Source organism: Ostrinia furnacalis, unplaced genomic scaffold (assembly GCF_004193835.3).
Source record: "Ostrinia furnacalis isolate ACB-3 unplaced genomic scaffold, ASM419383v2 OfSCF2765, whole genome shotgun sequence".
NCBI classification, from domain to species: Eukaryota; Metazoa; Arthropoda; class Insecta; order Lepidoptera; family Crambidae; genus Ostrinia; species Ostrinia furnacalis.
The window spans coordinates 59,689-79,830 of NW_021133004.1; the positions used below are offsets into that span (position 1 = coordinate 59,689).

The following is a 20,142-nucleotide window of genomic DNA, read 5'->3' on the forward strand; positions in this document are numbered from 1 at the left end:
AGGCCAAGAGCTTCCTCGTAGTGGATAAAAAAAATAGTTTTCCATTAACAAAGACCACGTAGCTACCTATGCCTAATTTTTTTCTGTACAGTTTGTTTTCCTTATTTTTTTCCATATTTCCATAGTTAGTCTGATACAGGGTGGAAATGAAACAAAAAATCTGCCGTTTTTGAGCTAGGTACCTAAATGGAGGAATTTAAAGAAAATTTATGTATTTAATCCCTACATTATTACCTAATTAAGACTAATCTGCTAATAATTAAAATTAAATAGCACCTAAAATTGTCCGTAATTTCCTTTACATTCTCATCTAGATAAGTACTAAATTGCTATTTAATGATAAAATTTCTGTCGCTACTGTTTAATTAAAAGCAGATGTCTTTGTGCCGTAGAAAAACTTCCATTCATATTTTTCAGGACTACAACTGTCCTAAAATCTACAATTTCCTTGTCACCCCACATTCCATCCCTTAGGAGAATCGTATTCATTTCCCAAACAATACATCGGCTAATGATGTTGACATTTCGTATTGACCCGACTGCAATATTGATTTATGCCTCAATCACTGTCTGCAATAATAGACTATGTAGGTCAGCCTTGAGATAACAATGGTCTGTTTACCTGACTAGTGTTTCTTAGGTTACTTACTTAATTTGTAGGAAATGCAATGTGAACTGATTCTACAGGTAAAGGACTGCTTTAACTGTTTTTTTTTTTTCAGTTATACGACACAGTCTTTATTTATCTTATATATAATTATGCGAGCAGCAACTTATGCCAACAGAGCCTAATGAAGAAAAACGGAGGACGGTTTTCTGAACGGGTTCTCAAAATAATCAAGACTAAGTATACTCGACAAATATTAGCTTGGTACTCCCACCTTGGACCAGGAGGCTTCTTTCGTTTATTCGTTTCAGCCAAATGACGTTCACTGCTGGACAAAGGCCTCCCCCAGGGATGTTTCCACAGCGATCCTACGCTGCCCGCATTCAGGTATTTCCCGCGACTTTCACCAAATCGTCGGCCCACCGAGTGGGAGGCCTGCCCACACTACGTCGTCTGTCTTAACCTAGCAGTAGCTAAATGAAAAAAAAGCAGGAGGGTTCTGCGGCATCGAATTTGGAACTTTTTGCACAAATTTCTGTTAATATTTTATTTATTTTTTTATTTTTACTGAACTTACGTTAAAAAGAGCCTAACGTTCAGAAACGTGGACTATTTGCCATTGGCTGAAATGTTGACGATTATTTATAATAAATAATGGCAGCTGCCGCCATTCCGAATTCTTGGACACCCCGTATATGGGTACCTATGGCACGTACGAGGCTGAAAGAGCCTCGTTCTCATTGGCAGTTTGCAGGGACATCTCAATAGGCGTACGATTGGGCGACGTTCAATGCTCGCCTCGAGCATGCGGGTAGTACGATACCGGCTGATGACATATCTGCCGACTGACTGGACCGTTGCTAGGGTTGGTACTTGGAAAATTATTAAATTATTTGTCGAATCGCACCGTAATGTCGCAGCGCCAATCTTAATTTTATGGATGTCGATTTGTGATATAGACAAGATAATAGGTGATATTTATACACCTACCTACAAATACATCATTATTTTATCTCGTTAACTCAAGAAATCTAAGTAATTTAAACTCGACACGAACAAATTACGCTTTCTACTTACCAATTTAATTTTACTAATGAAAATCTCTTTGAGCATAAAAAACAACTATGTACCTAACTACCTAATTTACTATCGTTGTTACAGCATAAATCATTGTGCCTTATTACGTTCATCAGACTCAGGTATCTGCCTACGTTTATTCATCTTTTTGTTGTAAAAAAATATTGGATCGAGAAAAAGATCAAGAAACTCGTTTACTGTGAAAGAAGACCCGTCTACCCGAAAAAAAAGCTTATTCTTACGAAAATTGTTTAATAAAAAGATTTCAACAAAACTTTGACAACCCTAAACCAGTTAGAAGCAGATTGGGGCAGGTTAATCCCTAATTCACAAGCTTCGTCGTGGCTAGCCAGTTATAGTACGTTGTATTGACCACGATAATAATGCGGGCCAGCGCAGGCTGCACCAGTCCGCTGTTTTGAATAACTTGACTTGGGGGCCGTCCATATATTACGTCATTCTAAATTAGGNATATACTCAACATCAAATAAACCGCACCTTCCGCGACGCGAACTTATTTTCTTCTGACACAATCATGGTGCCCCAACAATATTGGTGTTATTTGAAAGCCCAATAAATATCCTTAAAGAAAAACACATTTAATTTCTTAATAAATGATTAACATATACCATAAATCTGACTTGAAAAAATACCTCACTTTGGGCCCACCTATGGGATCAATTAGACCAATTTTTATGGTTATAAAACCAAATAATGATTTCACGTGTCCTCTTTAACAAATGGATAGCGATTAATCCCAACTTAACAGTTTTATAGCCATAAAAGTTGGCTCTAGCGTAACTACCTATTTTTTTAAGAAGTGACTCTGGATCCTTCTAAAGACACATTTTTGGGGTAAAAATCTTTCCTTTAATGAAATGAAGGTTAGAACTAGGCTTTTAAATGGTGCCAATATTGGTGGGAAGTGGGGATGCATACGTTTGAAAATGCTTGTCGCGGGAGGTGCGATTTATTTGATGTCGAGTGTAGTTTATTGTTTACGTACAAAAAGATTATTTCTAAAAAGAAATTTCTTCCAGCACACCTAGTAAGTGAGACTGCAAATGTGAGAGGCGGCTAAGGCGCGTACAATAATAAAATAACTCATAATAAACATACATAATGCAACATAGATGTACACAAATACAGTAATAACTACAGATAAAATACTCGAACAATAATCTATATACTTATAATAAATCTGTAGAGAGGTCAATTCTGTACATGAAATATATTTTCAAAATAACTATCAGGGGGTGATTAGTTATCGATACTGATGCCAAAAATGCAATCAGTAAAATTTTTGTCTGTCTGTCTGTCTGTAAGTTCCTTATAGAAACAAAAACTACTCGACGGATTTTAACGAAACTTGGTACAATTATCTTAATATCTTGGAAAATCCTTTTGTATGAAAAATCTAAACCGCTTAAGATAGACGCTTGAAATTTGGCATACAGGTACCTTAGTAAAATTGAAGCTTAGTTACAACAGGATATTGCAAAATTCCCACGGGAAAGGGAGTTAGCGGGAAAAAACATTTGTATGAAAAAATCTAAACCGCGTAAGATAGACGCTTGAAATTTGGCATGCAGGTACCTACCTTAGTAAACTTAAAGCTTAGTTACAACAGGATATTGTAAAATTCCCACGGGAGTTAGCGGGAAAAAACATTTGTATGAAGAAATCTAAACCGCGTAAAATAGATGAAGGGGGTAAAACGGGATCCACGCGTACGAAGTCGCGGGCGGCCGTTAGTATTACATATAATACTAGCTGCCCGCCCCGGCTTCGCCCGTGGTACTTACATGTATTATACATATAAACCTTCCTTAAGAATTACTCTATTAAAAAAAAAGGTGATTCTATAACCAAGTGTTTTAATTTTGTCAAACTGGTAATGACGTCAATTTTGGGAGAAGGGGGGGGGGGGTCTAAAATCTGAAAAAATCGATGACGTAATTTATGGACGGCCCCTTGGATGTTATATTTGGATTGAAGACTTCTGACTATTAGCCTAGGCGCAGACCACCGACTTTTAGTCGGCCGATAGTGGGGTCGGGCTGTTAATCAGATGGGTATGTATGAAAGTGCGCACATTACGAGTGCGATTTGGTATCGACCAATTCTTCATACAAATTAGAATCGGGCCCAACTATCGGCCAACTAAAAGTTGGTGGTCTGCGCTTAGGCTTAAACAGATTGATTGCTGACCAAAAGGCACTAAGGCTGAGTTGCACCACCTCACCTTTAACCGTAACTTACTTATCCGGTGTTATTGTACGGAGTTTTAGACTTTTGACATTTGTTAAAGTTAAAGTTAAGATAGTGCTAACCAGGGGTAGATATCATCAACTTATTGCAAGACGAATTTTTATTCCGAATACTGTCTTTATTTTTTAAAATATGGTGGTGGCTGGTGCTGAGAAGAAGCGGCGGAAGAAACTCGGTCACCTTTGTCTGCCTGTTTTTCAAATAATGTAAATCTAAAACTATGATAACTTAAAACATAGCTACTGATAGATGATTACTTAATGCACATCATAATGCCACTGATGCACAAACTGATGGCTAACGAAACTCGTGTCCGGGCCGTCCGGATTTGCATTAGCGTGATCTGGTCGTCCGGACAGCATCGGGACGTCATTATATTAATTATTACGAAACAAATGACGTCCACTGCTGGACAAAGGCCTCGCCCAAGGATTTCCACAACGAACGGTGACGGTATGGTACAAACGCCAGGACATTAGACTATAAAATACATTTTCGATATAAAATAGCCTTTATTTCCAACTGCATACGGTGCCTGAGTTTAACTTGATGATGCTGTAGTCTGTACATGAGCGATGAATGTTTTCTTCCGATGATAAAACGGGTGAGGTTAGTCCAGTGTAATACGTATTCCCACTTCTTAAAGTTCATTTTTCGTTCTATCTTCGTCGATTCGTAAGCTTGCTCATTTCGTGAATGAATCAACTGGCGTGTGACGTCATATTTCTGGACGCTAAGCCAGTTTTGGTCCGCGTCGAGCAAGACTCGTTAGCTCAGTAGGTTAGAGCGCCGATATAAGCTTTCACTTGACCATCGGAGGGCGGAGGTTCAAATCCTTCACGAGTCAAAGTAACCTTTTGGTATTTTTTTAAACGTTTCCCTTATAAAGTTGTTTGTAGTGTATCTTTATAAATAAAGCGATTTTAACTATCGCAAGGAGCATAATAATAATAATAAAACACAATTATAAACTTTATGTTTTTATTACTCGTTGTCGTTACTAATATTAAATAAAAATAAATCTATGATAAATATTAATATAAACCAGACAACACAAATTTTAGAAGTCAAAACAAAATTGTTGGATAGTCATAATTGGCCTACAAAAACTTACAAAAACATAGTGACTTACACAAACCTAAACAGATATTGTGCTGTTGTCTATCCATAAATAAATAAATAATAAATAAATAAAAATCAGGCATATAAATTCTATTTTCTGTTAGTGCATCACAAACTGATTTCTATATTTCAAAATAAATAATGGTCGCACAGTCGCGACAGCAATATAATTACGCACGAGCGATAAGGATGGGTAGCTTGGGATCATTGGACGAAATTCTACGTGCTCGACGGCCAGACTATAATTAGCTAAGGCCCGTATTACAGAAGGCAGCTCAAAATTTTATTCAATGTCAGTCATTTATTCTGCCTTGTGTTATTCTGTCTTGTGATGGCACTAAATATTTAAATTCAACCAATATAATATGATCCGTTCTGTAATAGGTACACGTACGTCTCATTTTAACCGACTTAACAAAAGGAGGAGGTTCTCAATTCAGTTCGTTTTTTTACTACAAATTAGAATAAAATTACAATAACTGTAAATGCATTTTGTTTACGTTATTTTACTCTACAGCTTTTGAAATATTCAGACGCCTTTCAACTCTTGCCACATAATAGTGCTTGTATTATCTAGTTATAATACTTATAATGAGTTCAAAACATTATCACATCGTACACACTTATCACTATTGTCATACACATTATATTTCCTACATCTCAAGCACTGGTTCGCATTACTTTCCTCTATTTCTATTAGCCAATTTTTCCCGCCATTTATAACCTGCAATTTGACTTTTGACAGCTCCAATATTTCGCTCAGCACACTGTCATTTGAGCCATCTGACACATTTAGTTCTTTTAACTTATTAAATAAGTTTGAATCTAATTTTATGGTCGCATTAAACTTCTTTAAATTTTCATTTTTTGTGATCACACAAATATCTTTTTTTATATCCAAAATTGTATCCATTAATGACGCATCAATATTTGTGGCTGGCAACATTGGGATATCTTTTGTGAAATAGAATGGATTTTTATACAGCGGATGGTATTGCCATGCTTCTTCTATCAGATGCGGCATAATCGGTCCTAGAGCTTTGGATATAGACGTCAAAATTGTGTGAACGACTAACTGTATTGAAATACGCTCATTGGATTCTTTGCTTGAACAGTATAGCCTATCTTTAATACAATGGCAATAAAGCCCAGATACTTTGTTACTAATAAAATAGAGTATACTTTGTGCTACAGAATTGTATCTAAAATTATTGTAATGCTCGTTAACTTGTTTTAAAAAATCATGAGTTTCGCGAACCATGTACTGATCGAAGTAGTTTAATTTTGGTCGTTGGCTAAAATGGTCTTTGTCCAAGTCCGTGACGATACCAAGGAGGTATTTGATGATGTTCCGCAGCCTGATGACTTCTGTCTGGCAGTCGTTTAAGAGTTTCTTGCTGATCACAATTTGAGAGTGCTGTGTCGAGTGACTGGCTACCCACCACCTAAAGGGAAAATAAAAATTACAGCATTGTAAATAATTGCCACGAAATTCCGATCGACCAGCAGATCAAGCGCCGCAAGTGGAACTGGATTGGCCACACTCTCCGAAGGGACCCCGATTACATCCCTAAGCAGGCTCTGGATTGGAACCCCCAAGGAAAACGCAAACGTGGTCGCCCCAAGCAAACTTGGCGGCGCACTGTAGCAGACGAGGCGAATAAAATCGGCAAGACCTGGAGCGAGATCAAACGCGAAGCTCAAGACCGAACGCGATGGAGGACTGTTGTGGACGCCCTCTGCCCCATCTAGGGGACATAGGACCTTAAGTCAGTAAGTCAAATAAATAAAAATTACCATTCTTTAGCAGTCGGGTTTCTCTCTCTCTCTTTCGATCCACCCCAGTCGGATTTAACTCTCGATTTCACTGATTTTTAAAATTTTATGATGCTAGTACATGACACGAGTTATACAATTTTTTTCGTTAGTTTCAGTCAAATGCCGTCCACTGCTGGACAAAGGCCTCCTCCAAGGATTTCCACAAAGACCGGTCACCTCCCGCGACCTTCACCAGTCTGTTTTACCCCTTTTACCCTTAAAATAGTGTTTTCTTACCTCAAGACATCGACTCCATAGGCCGGCTGATTGTTCTTATCCTTCCCTCCATGAATGATGGTCGCAGGTTCGATTATATTTCCAATTGATTTCGACATCTTGCGCTTTTTATCGTCTACTACGAAACCGTGCACGAATATTGACCTGGAAATAAAATGCAATGAGAACTTACTTATTTTGAAGTTGGTTAAAAATCAGTCGATTACATTATGAATCTTACAGCTGTCGTAATAAGGTTGAAACTTCTATGGAAAGAACCTTTTTAGTAAGCAATTAGGGACAGTCAGTGAATTCACAACCTAGTGTTGATTGTCTTGAATCTTAAATCTATTGTAATAAGGCCAAAACTTATACTTATATGGAGCCTCGCTTGTAAGTGCCATTTCAACAAGGACATTATTTTGGAAACAGCCTGTGAATTTATCTGTCTATCAAAATATGATTCTAACAACTGTCGGACTAAGGTTGAAACTTGTAAGGAGCCTCGCCAATATGTGAGTAATCGTAGTGTTAGGTGAGAGGCTCATTAGTTTATTGCATTATGAACCTTATACCTGTTGAAATTATGTTCAAAGTTACTTGTAAGAACCTCTTCAGTAAGAGCCAGAGAGACTAAAATTGAATCTTACAGCTATAGCAATAAGGTTAAAACTAACTTGTAAGGAGCCTCGCCGGTAAGGGCTAAGGAAGTCAGCAGGGCCGCTTGGAACCAGCCAGTGAGCTGGTCGTAGCCCTCGCAGTATAGCTGGGCCTTTACGCCGTTGAGGGCACTATGAACCTTACAGCTGTAGTAATAAGGTTGAAGCTTACTTGTCAGGCGCCAATCCGATATGTGCCACGTCCGAAAAGAAAGACGCTTGAATCACCAAGCGAGCTTATTATAAGTCACAATATGAATCTTACAGCTATAGCAATAAGGTTGATACTCACTTGTAAGGAGCCTCGCCAGTAAGGGCCAGGGAAGTCAGCAGGGCCGCTTGGAACCAGCCAGTGAGCTGGTCGTAGCCCTCGCAGTATAGCTGGGCCTTTACGCCGTTGAGGGCACTCCAGGATATGCCGGAATCGAACCAGATGTCCATGATGTCCTGAAGAAAGAAAGAAAGAAAGAAACATTTATTACGATGAACACCACTTAGTTAAGGACATAGAGCAGTGGTTCTGAACCGGTGGTCCGCGGACCACTGGTGGTCCCTAGAGGCATTCCAAGTGGTCCACGAAGACATCGTAATAAACAAGTGATGTGACGTGATGAGTCGAATCAACACAACTCAAACGGCGCACAGTGGACGAGAAATCGACCTCCCCTTTCATAGGATTTTGAAAAAAATATGTGGTCCCTGACAAGACAGAAAGGGTTATGCCCACTTAGTATGGGACCTTTGGCCTGAGGTGGACAGACATTACAGCATGTAATTTGTTATTTATTAAATAGTCTATACCAGTAAGAAACAGAATATAAATATCATTTTGTATCCAAGTCCTTAAAAAAATTTTTTTTGATTAAGACTAGAAAGGTTAGAAGCAAAATAAAACACCATTTTTTTTATTATTATTATTTTAATCTGACTCATGGGTTAATAAAATATTGTCTAGGAACTAGGCAGGTGGAAATACATGTTCCTGATACCTTGCCCAGCTCAAAAACCACAAAATTGTCATAACATGAGCACAGCAACCTACTGTTATTCGGCCAATATAAGGGCAAATGAATCCTCGTCCCATCATGTGTTTGTTGGGGCTCCACAGCATGTGTAGCAGCTCGATCAGCTCACTGCCACTTAAGGATGACATATTTGGTCAGATCCCCGCAGCTGAAACAAAGAAATTAATTATGGTATCATTCAAAATTCATTCTTTAAGATATTGTGATGTGATGTCAATTTTTATCTATCAGTAAGAAGTATTTGTATAGAAAAAAATATACACTTTGTTCAAATATACCAAGCCAATGTCTTTAATAAAATATAATGAAAATAATTATAAAAAAACTTACTTGACGAGGTGAAATATGTTCCATTATTACATTATTTTCGAATATGTGATTCTCTTTCCGTGTTAATATGCAGTCTATGGAACGTATTTGTAACAAAGACAATCCACGTTAACAGTGACCAGTGCTAGAGGTTGCTTCTTCATTTGAAATATTATTTGTCCTTGATTGGTGCAGAGCCACAGTCAAAAAAATAAAGATGTCAAAAGGGAAACTTATACAACACTCTTCTGCTTTTATTTTGGCAAAAACTTGGTTTTGAGAACTAAACAACACTCACGATGAAAAATACAAAACAAAGCGAATGACAGATAACAGCTGTGACAATATTTTCAGTGTTGCCATGCTAATAATGTGGTGATGAATAAAAATAATCGATATAAAAATCGATTGTATTTTTGATGACTCGAAATAAGGTGTATAATGAGGTGTGTGTGAAATAAGATTTCATTTAGTTATTTAAATATTTTTGGTAGTGTTATTAGAATATTAAAAAGGTTTTATAAATGTCATTTTAATGAATACGTATTTAAAAAAATAATAATTGTCATAGTCGAACAACAATCGATATGAATCGATTCTTACCGATAGGATTCATTTTGGCAACACTGAAATGAGTGATAAAGACAGGAAGTTGTAATTATCACATAAAGTACTATTTAAATTGGATTTTTATAAAGGCAAATTGATACAAAGTTACACTAAGTGAATACTTTAAAAATTAATTAAAAATTTTTGGCAAATTCATATTTTCATTAGCAGCTTGTCCACGCCAGGCCAGAAATGAACATTGTCCTTTGGTAAAATGGTCCCTCGTGACATAAAGGTTAAGAACCACTGACATAGAGCGTACAAAAAAAAGACAGAAATAGCACATAAATATTACAAGGAAATAAAAAGTGAACTGAGCAGTGCTATCCTGTCACAACAGCAATGCCCATCACAATAAAGAAAGAAAATACATTTATGTCATAATAATGATGAAATTGTTCATGTTTTAATAGCCTTTTTACCCCACAAAAACAATAAATAGATTAGCCTCTTAAAAATATTTAAAAAAGACTGCATTTGCGAACAGTAAGTTGTCTTGTTTTTATCTATTTACCTAGTTCATTTTTACGCAGTTGGGTTTTTTGTTTTTTCAATAATAATTTTATTTTAATCTTTTTAGTTAAGTACTATACATTTTTGTAAGCTACTTAAAAAACTCTTTATTTTGATACCCAACTCCATAGATTTTGAGAAAAATATTTTTTGTAAGACATTTTGACGTCTAAAATCCGCCATTTTGATTTTTTCAATTTTAATATAGCTAGTGTCACTCTCACGATTAAGACGAATCTAACGACACCTCTCACGCTAAAATCGGTCAAGCCGTTAAAAAGATATAAACAAGCCTTAGTGATCACAAATGCAGTCAGAGGTATCAAATACATATCACCAACAAAATAATTAGTCATTTATGCCTCCGACTGCATTTGTGAACACTAATTTACAGGTACAGACTCATGGCCAGTACGTTACTGCTCTTCATACAAAAATCCTAAATAATTGTTCATCAGTTCAGTAGCTTAAATTCGATTCGATGCTACACACGACACACCCAACACTAAAACCTTACCCACCTGTCCCTTGGTGAGGTCTTCAGGCCTCAACTGATGCTTCTCCAGTACATCATCAGGCACCAACTCGCGCACGTCGCAAGTCCACCACACGTTCCGACCTTTCTCGTCCATGAGAGCACACAGCTTGTCTATGACGCGCCTGGAAATGAAGGACTTTTATTAGATTTTACGATAATTTTATCTGCTTTCAGACAAATAAAGACATGCCAATCTATTCATATTGTTTTTATGCAGAGCATGTCTAAAGCCTGGTCCGTGAGCACGTAGAATTTTGTCCAATGACCCCAAGCTACCCATCCATCGCACACTCACTGCGGGCGCCCGTCGCACAGTCGCGACAGCAATATAATTACGCGCGAGCGATAAGGATGGGTAGCTTGGGGTCATTGGACAAAATTCTACGTGCTCACGAACTAGGCTTTAGTGCCTATTAGAGTGTTCAGGAAAGACGGAAGCAGGCAGAGAAATCCAGTCCCTAGCTGTTCGCATTACATGGCATATTGGTGGCTCTTCAAACTAACACGAAAATTGTAAAACAGCTGTTGAGTTTCTAAATAAATAAATAAGTAATTTCGGCAGAGTAGAATAGGACCACCACGCCCACTCATAGTGGATGTCGTAAGGAGCGACTAATTAATCATCATAAATATACATAAAATATACCTACTCTCAAAAAACAAATAAGGCTAGCTCTGAAATATCAATTACGAGTAATAGAAACAACCATAAACGATCTAATATAGATCTTGTCAAACTCGAAGACGCGCCCCACTAATTTTTGTTCGAGGGAAGCGCGGGGTGCGGGGAGTTTGATCCGAGCAATCCGAGCGTCATTATTGTAGTGTGCGTGTGCACTCATGGATAATTTAGCGTGTACCGATAACACTCAAACATTAGCGGAAGAATGGTGGGGCGCGTCTTCGTGGATGAAACGATCTATACCAGCCGAGCTAGGGTGCTCGCCACGATAACATTTATCTATGATTTTAAATGACAAACAAAATAAATAATGGGTTTATCAAGCATAATTGATAAATGCCTACAGATGACATTAAAAAGACTAAGAGTAGGCGCACACCGTTGATTTTTAGTTGGCCGATAGTTGTGCCCGAATTCAAATTGTATGAAGAATCGGCCAAATCGAATCGGCGTAGTGTGCGCACTCCCATACATGGCCCATACTGATCAACTGCCCGACTAAACTATCGGCCGACGAAAAATCAACGGTGTGCGCCTACTCTAAGTATACTCACTCGTCAACTATGACTTTGTCCCTTCCATACACGGCTGGTATCGGCACCCCCCACGCTCTCTGCCTGGATATGCACCAGTATGGCCTCTTCTCCAGCTGAGCACGGAACCCCTGGCGAGACTGGTCACTGGAGGACGGTGGAAGGATCTTCACCTTGTCTAGAGCGGCCTGGGAGGGACATAAGGTCTAAATTAGCTTGCAACAACCATTCAATCGACAGGTTGTACTGTACAGACTCGAGATTAGCTTCGGAACTATTCCCACCTTTCGTTCCCACCGCTGCAACTTCTGTGTAGCCAGGATCTACAGCTTGACCGCCAATAAAAACGCAACCAGTGAAGGATAAGATGTCCCGGGTGAAAGTTAAACTGTCATTGGACCCGCAACGAAATTAATCAGAAGAACATAGGAGGAGTTCGAAGTTAAGGTTCGACTTCCCTCCGTTGCAAAGCGGATGACAGGTGATAAACAAAGGTTTAGTAACCTTTATGAGAAGATTTGCACCACGGACAATAAAAATCAATTAAGGAGGACTATCTTATGAGCTATTAGCTACCTGCCAATAATATTATAATAGCTTGAAAGAATCACGAAATCATCATTAGTCCAGCTGCTGAGTGCAAAAGAGGCTGGAGGATCTTCACTTTGTCTAGAGCGGCCTGGGAGGGACATAAGGTCTAAATTAGCTTGCAACAACCATTCAATCAACAGGTTGTACTGTACAGACTCGAGCTGAGCACGGAACCCCTGGCGCGACTGGTCCCCGGAGGATGGTGGAAGGAATTTCACCTTGTCTAGAGCGGCCTGGCAGGGACATAAGGTCTATATTAGCTTGCAACAACCATTCAATCAACAGGTTGTACTGTACAGACTCGAGCTGAGCACGGAACCCCTGGCGCGACTGGTCCCCGGAGGATGGTGGAAGGAATTTCACCTTGTCTAGAGCGGCCTGGGAGTGACATAAGCACTATATTAGCTTCGGGACTATTCCCAGTTTCCCACCTCTCGTTCCCACCGTTGCGACTTCTGTGTAGCCAGGATCTACAGCTTAACCGCCAATAAAAACCCAACCAGTGAAGGACAAGATGTCCCGGGGGAAAGTTTAAGAAAGAAAGAAAAACATTTATTTGGTTTAACTGTCATTTGACCCGCAACGAAATTAATCAGAAGAACATAGGAGGAGTTCGAAGTTAAGGTTCGACTTCCCTCCGTTGCAAAGCGGATGACAGGTGACAAAGAAAGGTTTAGTATTATGCACCACGGACAATAAAAATCAATTAAGGAGGCCTATCTTGTGAGATGAACCCTTGGCGCGACTGGTCCCCGAAGGAAGGTGGAAGGATCTTTAGAGCGGCCTGGGAGGGACATGAGGACTATGTTAGCTTGTAGTAAGTGTACGCGCCACCTACACTTATCTAATAAGTGCAGCTATAAGCGTAATAAATAACATGTGAATTTTACGCCCGTATTCACAAACATTACTATGAGGTCTCACAGTGCGCGTGGACGCACAGGGTGACACACGAACCAATTACAGAGCTCTATTCAACACTGTGTGTTCGATTTGATCACTTAAGCAAGCATCGTTTGTGAATACGGGCGTTAGAAACGTATCGTCCAAATATTTATTCGATAAGTACGAGTATTTATCAACTCCCCGCATCGCAAGCTTAAAATAACCAGTCAAGGTAACAGCGAATTATACATGTTTGATACAAAACATCAGTATGTAAAAAGGCGAAGCTTTGGAGATTTTGGGTTAAATTATAAATCTAATGCTCATCCTGTTTCAATTCACAGATTAGGTGTTTTCATTGCCTCTTTGGTAAGTTGAAAAGGACACTTCCATGCGAAGCAATCTCGCGTCGTAATGAAATCCACACGACATTAAAAACACCTTTAAGTCAGAAAATAAACAAACATGATTATTATGTTTTGTGATAATAAGAGATAATAGCTGTCATTAAATTATGTACTATATACAATGCAAGGTCACATGACTCACCTGTCTACAAAAACCGCCCACAATAACATTCAAAAGTCAGTCTAATCACCACGCATTAAAGCCCACATTCCAAACGACCCATATTATAACGCGAGGAGTCATCGCACTGCGCCAGGAACACAAACTGACGTTATGGTGACGTCATATTTACGAAACCAAAGCCAGTTTTCGTCTGTATCGAACAAGACTCGTTAGCTCAGTAGGTTAGAGCGCCGATATAAGAATTCACTTGACCATCGGAGGGCGGAGGTTCAAATCCTTCACGAGTCAGAGGAAAAACTTTTTTGGTTTTTAGTTTTTGTAAAGGTACAGACTTGCTCATAGTGAAAAAGTGCAAATTCAAAGAAAAAAGTTTTTATAAATTAATAATAATAAATTTATTTTTTATTTGCTTTCTGTATCTTTATTCTGTACTAGCGGCCGCCCGCAGATTCGTACGCGTGAATCCCGTTTTACCCCCTTATGGGTGGAGTTTCGTAAAATCCGTTTTTAGTGAGCACCTATGTTCTGAAAGGATCCCATGCAAAATTTGAGACTCCTAGCACTTGAAGTTTCTGAAAGTGAGTCAGTCAGTTAAAATCAATGCAAATTATTGTACCTATTTTGTGCGTACCTTCACTCTGTAATCTACAATAATATTATAAAGAGGAAAACTTTGTTTGTTTGTTTGTAATGAATAGGCTCAAAAACTACTGGACCGTTTTTAAAAAATCTTTCACCATTCGAAAGCTACATTATCCACGAGTAACATAGGCTAAATTTTATTTTGGAAAAAAATAGGGTTCCGTAAAATATGTAGATAATGTAGTCCACGCGCGCGAAGCCGCGGGCGGAAAGCTAGTGTTGTTTAAAGTAAATAGTTACGAACCTTACGTGTTTTTGTAAATAATATTATAATAGAAAACCGACACACTAATATGTTTGTATTTTAGGTATTGTACAGTAGCCTTATTCACGTAACAAAACTTCAGCGACAACAAATCGCTGAGTTGCGATCCTATCGAGTGATCGTTCTATCGAAATGACCCTTGTGAATACGGATTTAGAACTTTCAAAAGAACGACTTCTAAACGTCAAGTTTCAAGTTCAATTCGTGAATTAGGCCACTGGGATCGAAGCCACAACCGCTGGCATAATATAATAGTCCGATACCCAACCATTAGGCCAAGTAGCATCAAAAGAACTAAAGTCCTTAAAGTTTTATGCTGTGTTGTATAATTTGTGATTTTATATCGATTGATGTTTTTTAATTTTTCATGTTTTTTGTAATATTTCCAATACGATAATGTTATTGTTTATGGAATAAATGACTATGACTATGACTAATAAGAGAGCTGCAAAATACTTGTTGGATCCAGATTGACCCGACTGCGCAACACAAAAGAGAGTAATGTTCAAAACTTACCAAAGCCTTCTCCTTAAGCGCAGCAGTATCAATAAACCATTGTTGACTAGCCCTGATGATGACTGGCTTCTTCGTCCGCCAGTCCAGAGGGTAGGAATGCACGTATGTCCCTTGATGAATGATGGAGTCACCCAGGCGTTGGATGACGGTAGCCTGGCCTGCTGTGAGGACTGGGAGACCGTTTAGCTCTGAATCCAGGTTGATGTAGCAACCTGCTTCGTCTACGTTGCATTTCTGAAAGGAATGATACATCATTCTATAGTCTGGTCGCTGAGCACGTAGAATTTTGTCCATTGACCCCAAGCTACCCATCCTTATCGCTCGCGCGTAATTATATTGCTGTCGCGACTGTGCGACGGGCGCCCGCAGTGAGTGTGTGAGCGCAACAGTAACATAATTACGCGCGAGCGATAAGGATGGGTAGCTTGGGGTCATTGGACAAAATTCTACGTGCTCAGTGACCGGGATTTACACAAATTGTGTCCCGCAGCTCATAAGTGGTGGTCATAAGTTAATGAGCTAGCATGCCTTGGAAAGTAAAGGTCATAGAAGACTTATCAACTCGGAAAGGGATTAAAAACGTATCGCCTTTTGTGAGCTGTCAACCCCAAGGCGAGGAGTTTATGTCGTCGCAGTATGGAGTCATACAAAGAATACTGACCGCCTCGAGATCAGAGTAAATACTAAATCATCAGGATTACTCGTTGTGGATAAATAAAATAAAAAATAAAAATAATTTTGTCAGTGTGTCATGCGCGCTCGCATACCAATCGCGCCCGTGCGTTTCTATGAAGATGACCTACTCATTTGTATTAACTCTGTCGAGTTTATACGTGCTACGTCCTTTAATTCATACCACAGTCATGTTATTCTTCAGCGCGACTAAGAAATCTTCAGGGCCGTGCGCCGGCGCCGTGTGGACTAGGCCGGTGCCCTTGCCTTCGGTCACGTGGTCGCCTTCGAGAAACGGCAGCGTTTCGTTGACCAGTTTGTTTCTGTACGTGGTGCCGGCGAGCTCTTGTCCTAAGAAATATAGATAGATTAGTAGAAAGATAGTTTGTTTCTGTTTGTTGCTGTCGCGCTCGCACACTCACTGCGGGCGCCCGTCGCACAGTCGCGACAGCAATATAATTACGCACGACCGATAAGGATGGGTAGCTTGGGGTCATTGGACAAAATTCTACGTGCTCACGGACCAGGCTTTAGACACTTTATACACGAAAAAAGAAAAGAAAATACACAAAAGAAACTGCAGAATTTAGGGCGTGCTATCGCTATGATGCGATCTCTTCCAGACAACCTAGGGGGGAAAACCCCTATGTATAAGAAAAATTCAAATTGCGCTAAGAAGCCATGGCATGGGAAATCGTCTGAAGCCGCAGGAAAAAAGCTAGTTTATTCATAAAACCCTTTTTAAATACGTAATGCATAAAATATCTCAGAATTAGTACTTCAAGCCTACTGGCAAATGAAATTGATGAGCAGTCACTTTATATTGAAGAATAACTAAATTCAGTCTCAATAAGAAAAACAGAAACATAACTATGTAACTCACCATCAAACTCAAGCACTTTACTAATCTCCGCTCCCAGAGTTTTCTCCAGCCCCTCAATGAGGCCGCTGCCCATGAGGTACAAATGTCCCGGCTTATTGCTTAATGTCACCAGACTGTACTTCATCTGGGGACCGTAGCAGATGGCCCTGTTGGCCACGAGGGTCCACGGTGTGGTCGTCCAGATTATAGCTTGGATGCTTTGGCTGCAAAATAATAAAGAAGACTAAAGCCCGGTCTGTGAGCACGTAGAATTTTGTCCAATGACCCCAAGCTACCTAATTATATTGCTGTCGCGACTGTGCGAAGGGTGCCCGCAGTGAGTGTGCAACCGTGCGATGTGGAAGTCATTGGGGGAGGCCTATGTTCAGCAGTGGACGTCCTGTGGATTAACTTATGGAGAGGAACAATTAGAGTGAAATAGAGGAGGATTTCACACAATTTTACTCATAAGGTGTGCACAAATAAAAATTACCTAAAATGAAGCTTTGTATTTGATAAATTGTGGATACAAAGATATATTATCCCAACTAATCCCAACTAATATTATAAATGCGAAAGTAACTCTGTCTGTCTGTCTGTCTGTTACGCTTTCCCGCTTAAACCTCGCAACCGATTTTGATGAAATTTGGCATAGAGATAGTTTGAGTCCCGGGAAAGAACATAGGATAGTTTTTATCCCGGTTTTTGAAACAGGGACGCGCGCGATAAAGTTTTTCTGTGACAGACAAAATTCCACGCGGGCGAAGCCGCGGGCGGAAAGCTAGTTTTAGTTATAAACTGACACCGAATGGAGCATAATACTGCATTCAATGTGCCTTAATACTATGCTTGGCACATAAGGCACACTACAAAAAAATTTAGTTACTTTTTCTACAGTTTCCATTATGCCTTTATGTGGTTTAATTAAAACAAGGTTTTATAATTTTATGTGTTACTATCAAATTAATCAGTATCTTACTTTGATGCTGCATGCTGTAGCTTTGGAGGCAACTTCTCAACAGGGAATGTGACATATACCTCCTTGCTTTTGAATTGATGGTCATACTCCAATTCTGCCTCAGCCAAAGCTGTTCTGAAAGAAACCAAGTGTTCATTACTTACCTGTGAGTTTTAGGTCCTCCAAAAAATTTGCTTTGAATGAAAATTAATTGTCTTTTATAACTAGAAGTAGAGTTAGGTTGTGTGTAATTGCATGCATTAATGTGTACCAATACTAACTAGGTTTACTAAATTAGTTACTCAGATTTAGAACTTAAATAATATTTGGTTTTTAGAGACCCTGTGCCCTAAAATTCAAGTTAATGGGACAGCTACCAATTGATCAAGAAAAACCAACCCAGAGTACTTTTCTACAGGGCAATTTCATATTTATTTTAAATTATAATTAAATACTCAACTGCTAGGCAAGCTACTTGTGAAAAATCAAGAACAAAACTATTATAACTAATAAAAAAATCACTTACTTAGATGATGGTGACCAGTAAACAGGTTTCAAGGCACGGAATATCAATCCAGACGTATACATTTTATAAAACTGTCTCAGCTGATTTTGAACGTAATCTTTATTCAACGTCAAGTAGCACTGGTTGTCCCAATCAGCCATAACGCCCCAACTTTTGAATTCCTCCTTTTGGCTTTTCATTGTTTTCAAAGCGAATTTTCTAGCCGTTTCTCTTATTTGAACTGGGCTAGTCTCATCGGTAGATTTTTCTTTGGATTTTTGTAACGCTTTTAACTCTATAGGTAAGCCGTGACAATCCCATCCAGGTATGTAATGTACTTTATTTCCTTGGAGCACCTGACTTCTGTTGTTTATGTCTTTTATTATCTGAAAAGTATCAAAATAGGTAATGGCTTACTTATTTAAGTGTTTATGAAAAGGGAATCCCCGGAAAATTATAAATTAGTATCTAAACTCTTCATAAAGAGTTTTTATTTTGTGTTTCTGGGGATTCCCTTTTCATAAGGCGTAAGTGTTCTTATCAGTGATAAGTGCATTAGTTATGCATTATAATATGAACAATAAATTAGTGCAATATGCATGAAAAAAATTTTTTTTTAAAGTTTACCTTATTTACTGCATGACCCATGTGCAAATCTCCATTGGCGTATGGCGGGCCATCATGTAATACGAATTCTGGACCATTCAAATGTTCTCTTTGCCAGTTGTAGAGCTCGGAAAACTGCGCTATCTGATAAAAATACTCCATAGTTTGAAATACATTTTTGACATCAAAATTACACTTTATTTGCAGATAATTGGCATGGTTATGGACCTAAAGCATCATTTAAGAGTTCTATGCTAAGAAATATAATTTTAACACTGAATTACCTTTGCAATTTCCTCTTTTTTAGCATTGTTAGATCGGGCTGGAAAATTTGTTTTAGGCGAGAGAATGGTATGTGAATAAGCTTTTGTCTTGGGTTCAACCGAACTCTTTGAACGTACACGGACCGCGCAAGTCCATTTTCCAAGTGAATTTAAATATTTTAAATAATATTTATTACAATTTTTCGACAAAAACATTTTTTTTAGGTTATAAAATCAAATTTGACAGCTTTTCTATTTGACATTTTACTTTTTCAAGGGAGCGACGTGTTCCATTTTGACTATTTTGTTACCATTCAAAACAACACGTCCATAAAATCGTAGATAAATAGTCTTTGCATTATTTTTTAAATGTGTTGATTAACTTAACGTAATCTGTGACTGTCACTGTCACTGTCCTTTTGACGTGCGCCCATTTCCAAAACAACACATGTTTTGGATTCCGTGGAGGGTAGTTGAACGGGAAGCATGGTCGATCTGTTTTAATGGTTTCAATTTATTATTTAATGGACTTCAGTGTACAAATTTGGTGTTATTTTGTGTTCTAAAGTGCAGTGAAGTGATAAATTATAAAAAACATTGAAATACTTCGAATTTGAGCGCGCATCGAGTGTCGAGTGGGTTGTCGTATGAACAACCCGCTTTGGACCCGGTGGCGTCTCGAAACCTGCTTACGGGCATACTTAACTCCACGGAATCCATGAAAAATCAATAGAACTGAAACACCCACGTTCTATTGATAACTATGTCAATATTTTTCACTCGACATTGGCATATTGATGTTTGCAGATGATACAGCCCTCATATTTCATGGATCTTCATGGGAAAATGTCAAGCAATGCGCTGAAA

At 38.7% G+C, this 20,142-nt stretch overlaps 1 protein-coding gene across 4 annotated transcripts; it reads right to left on the reverse strand.

Annotated features, from left to right (window-relative positions):
* Positions 1-5,180: 5,180 nt before the first annotated feature.
* IleRS-m (Isoleucyl-tRNA synthetase, mitochondrial) lies at positions 5,181-19,492 on the reverse strand. 4 transcript variants are annotated; one of them, XM_028309395.1, is made up of 13 exons: positions 19,297-19,492; positions 19,034-19,156; positions 18,428-18,792; positions 17,923-18,036; positions 16,965-17,167; positions 16,266-16,432; positions 15,410-15,643; positions 12,001-12,167; positions 10,748-10,886; positions 8,158-8,217; positions 7,789-7,883; positions 7,133-7,276; positions 5,181-6,522 (listed from the first exon to the last, which is right to left on the reverse strand). In XM_028309395.1, exons 1-13 carry the CDS (start codon positions 19,489-19,491, stop codon positions 5,664-5,666), a joined length of 2,865 nt encoding a protein of 954 aa, XP_028165196.1. In that variant the 5' UTR covers position 19,492; the 3' UTR covers positions 5,181-5,663. The 4 variants fall into 4 exon arrangements, with proteins under 4 accessions (XP_028165196.1, XP_028165192.1, XP_028165193.1 ...); XM_028309391.1 differs by having other exon boundaries at positions 7,789-7,865; positions 8,140-8,217; XM_028309392.1 differs by having other exon boundaries at positions 7,789-7,842; positions 8,117-8,217.
* Between the last annotated feature and the right edge of the window lie 650 nt (positions 19,493-20,142).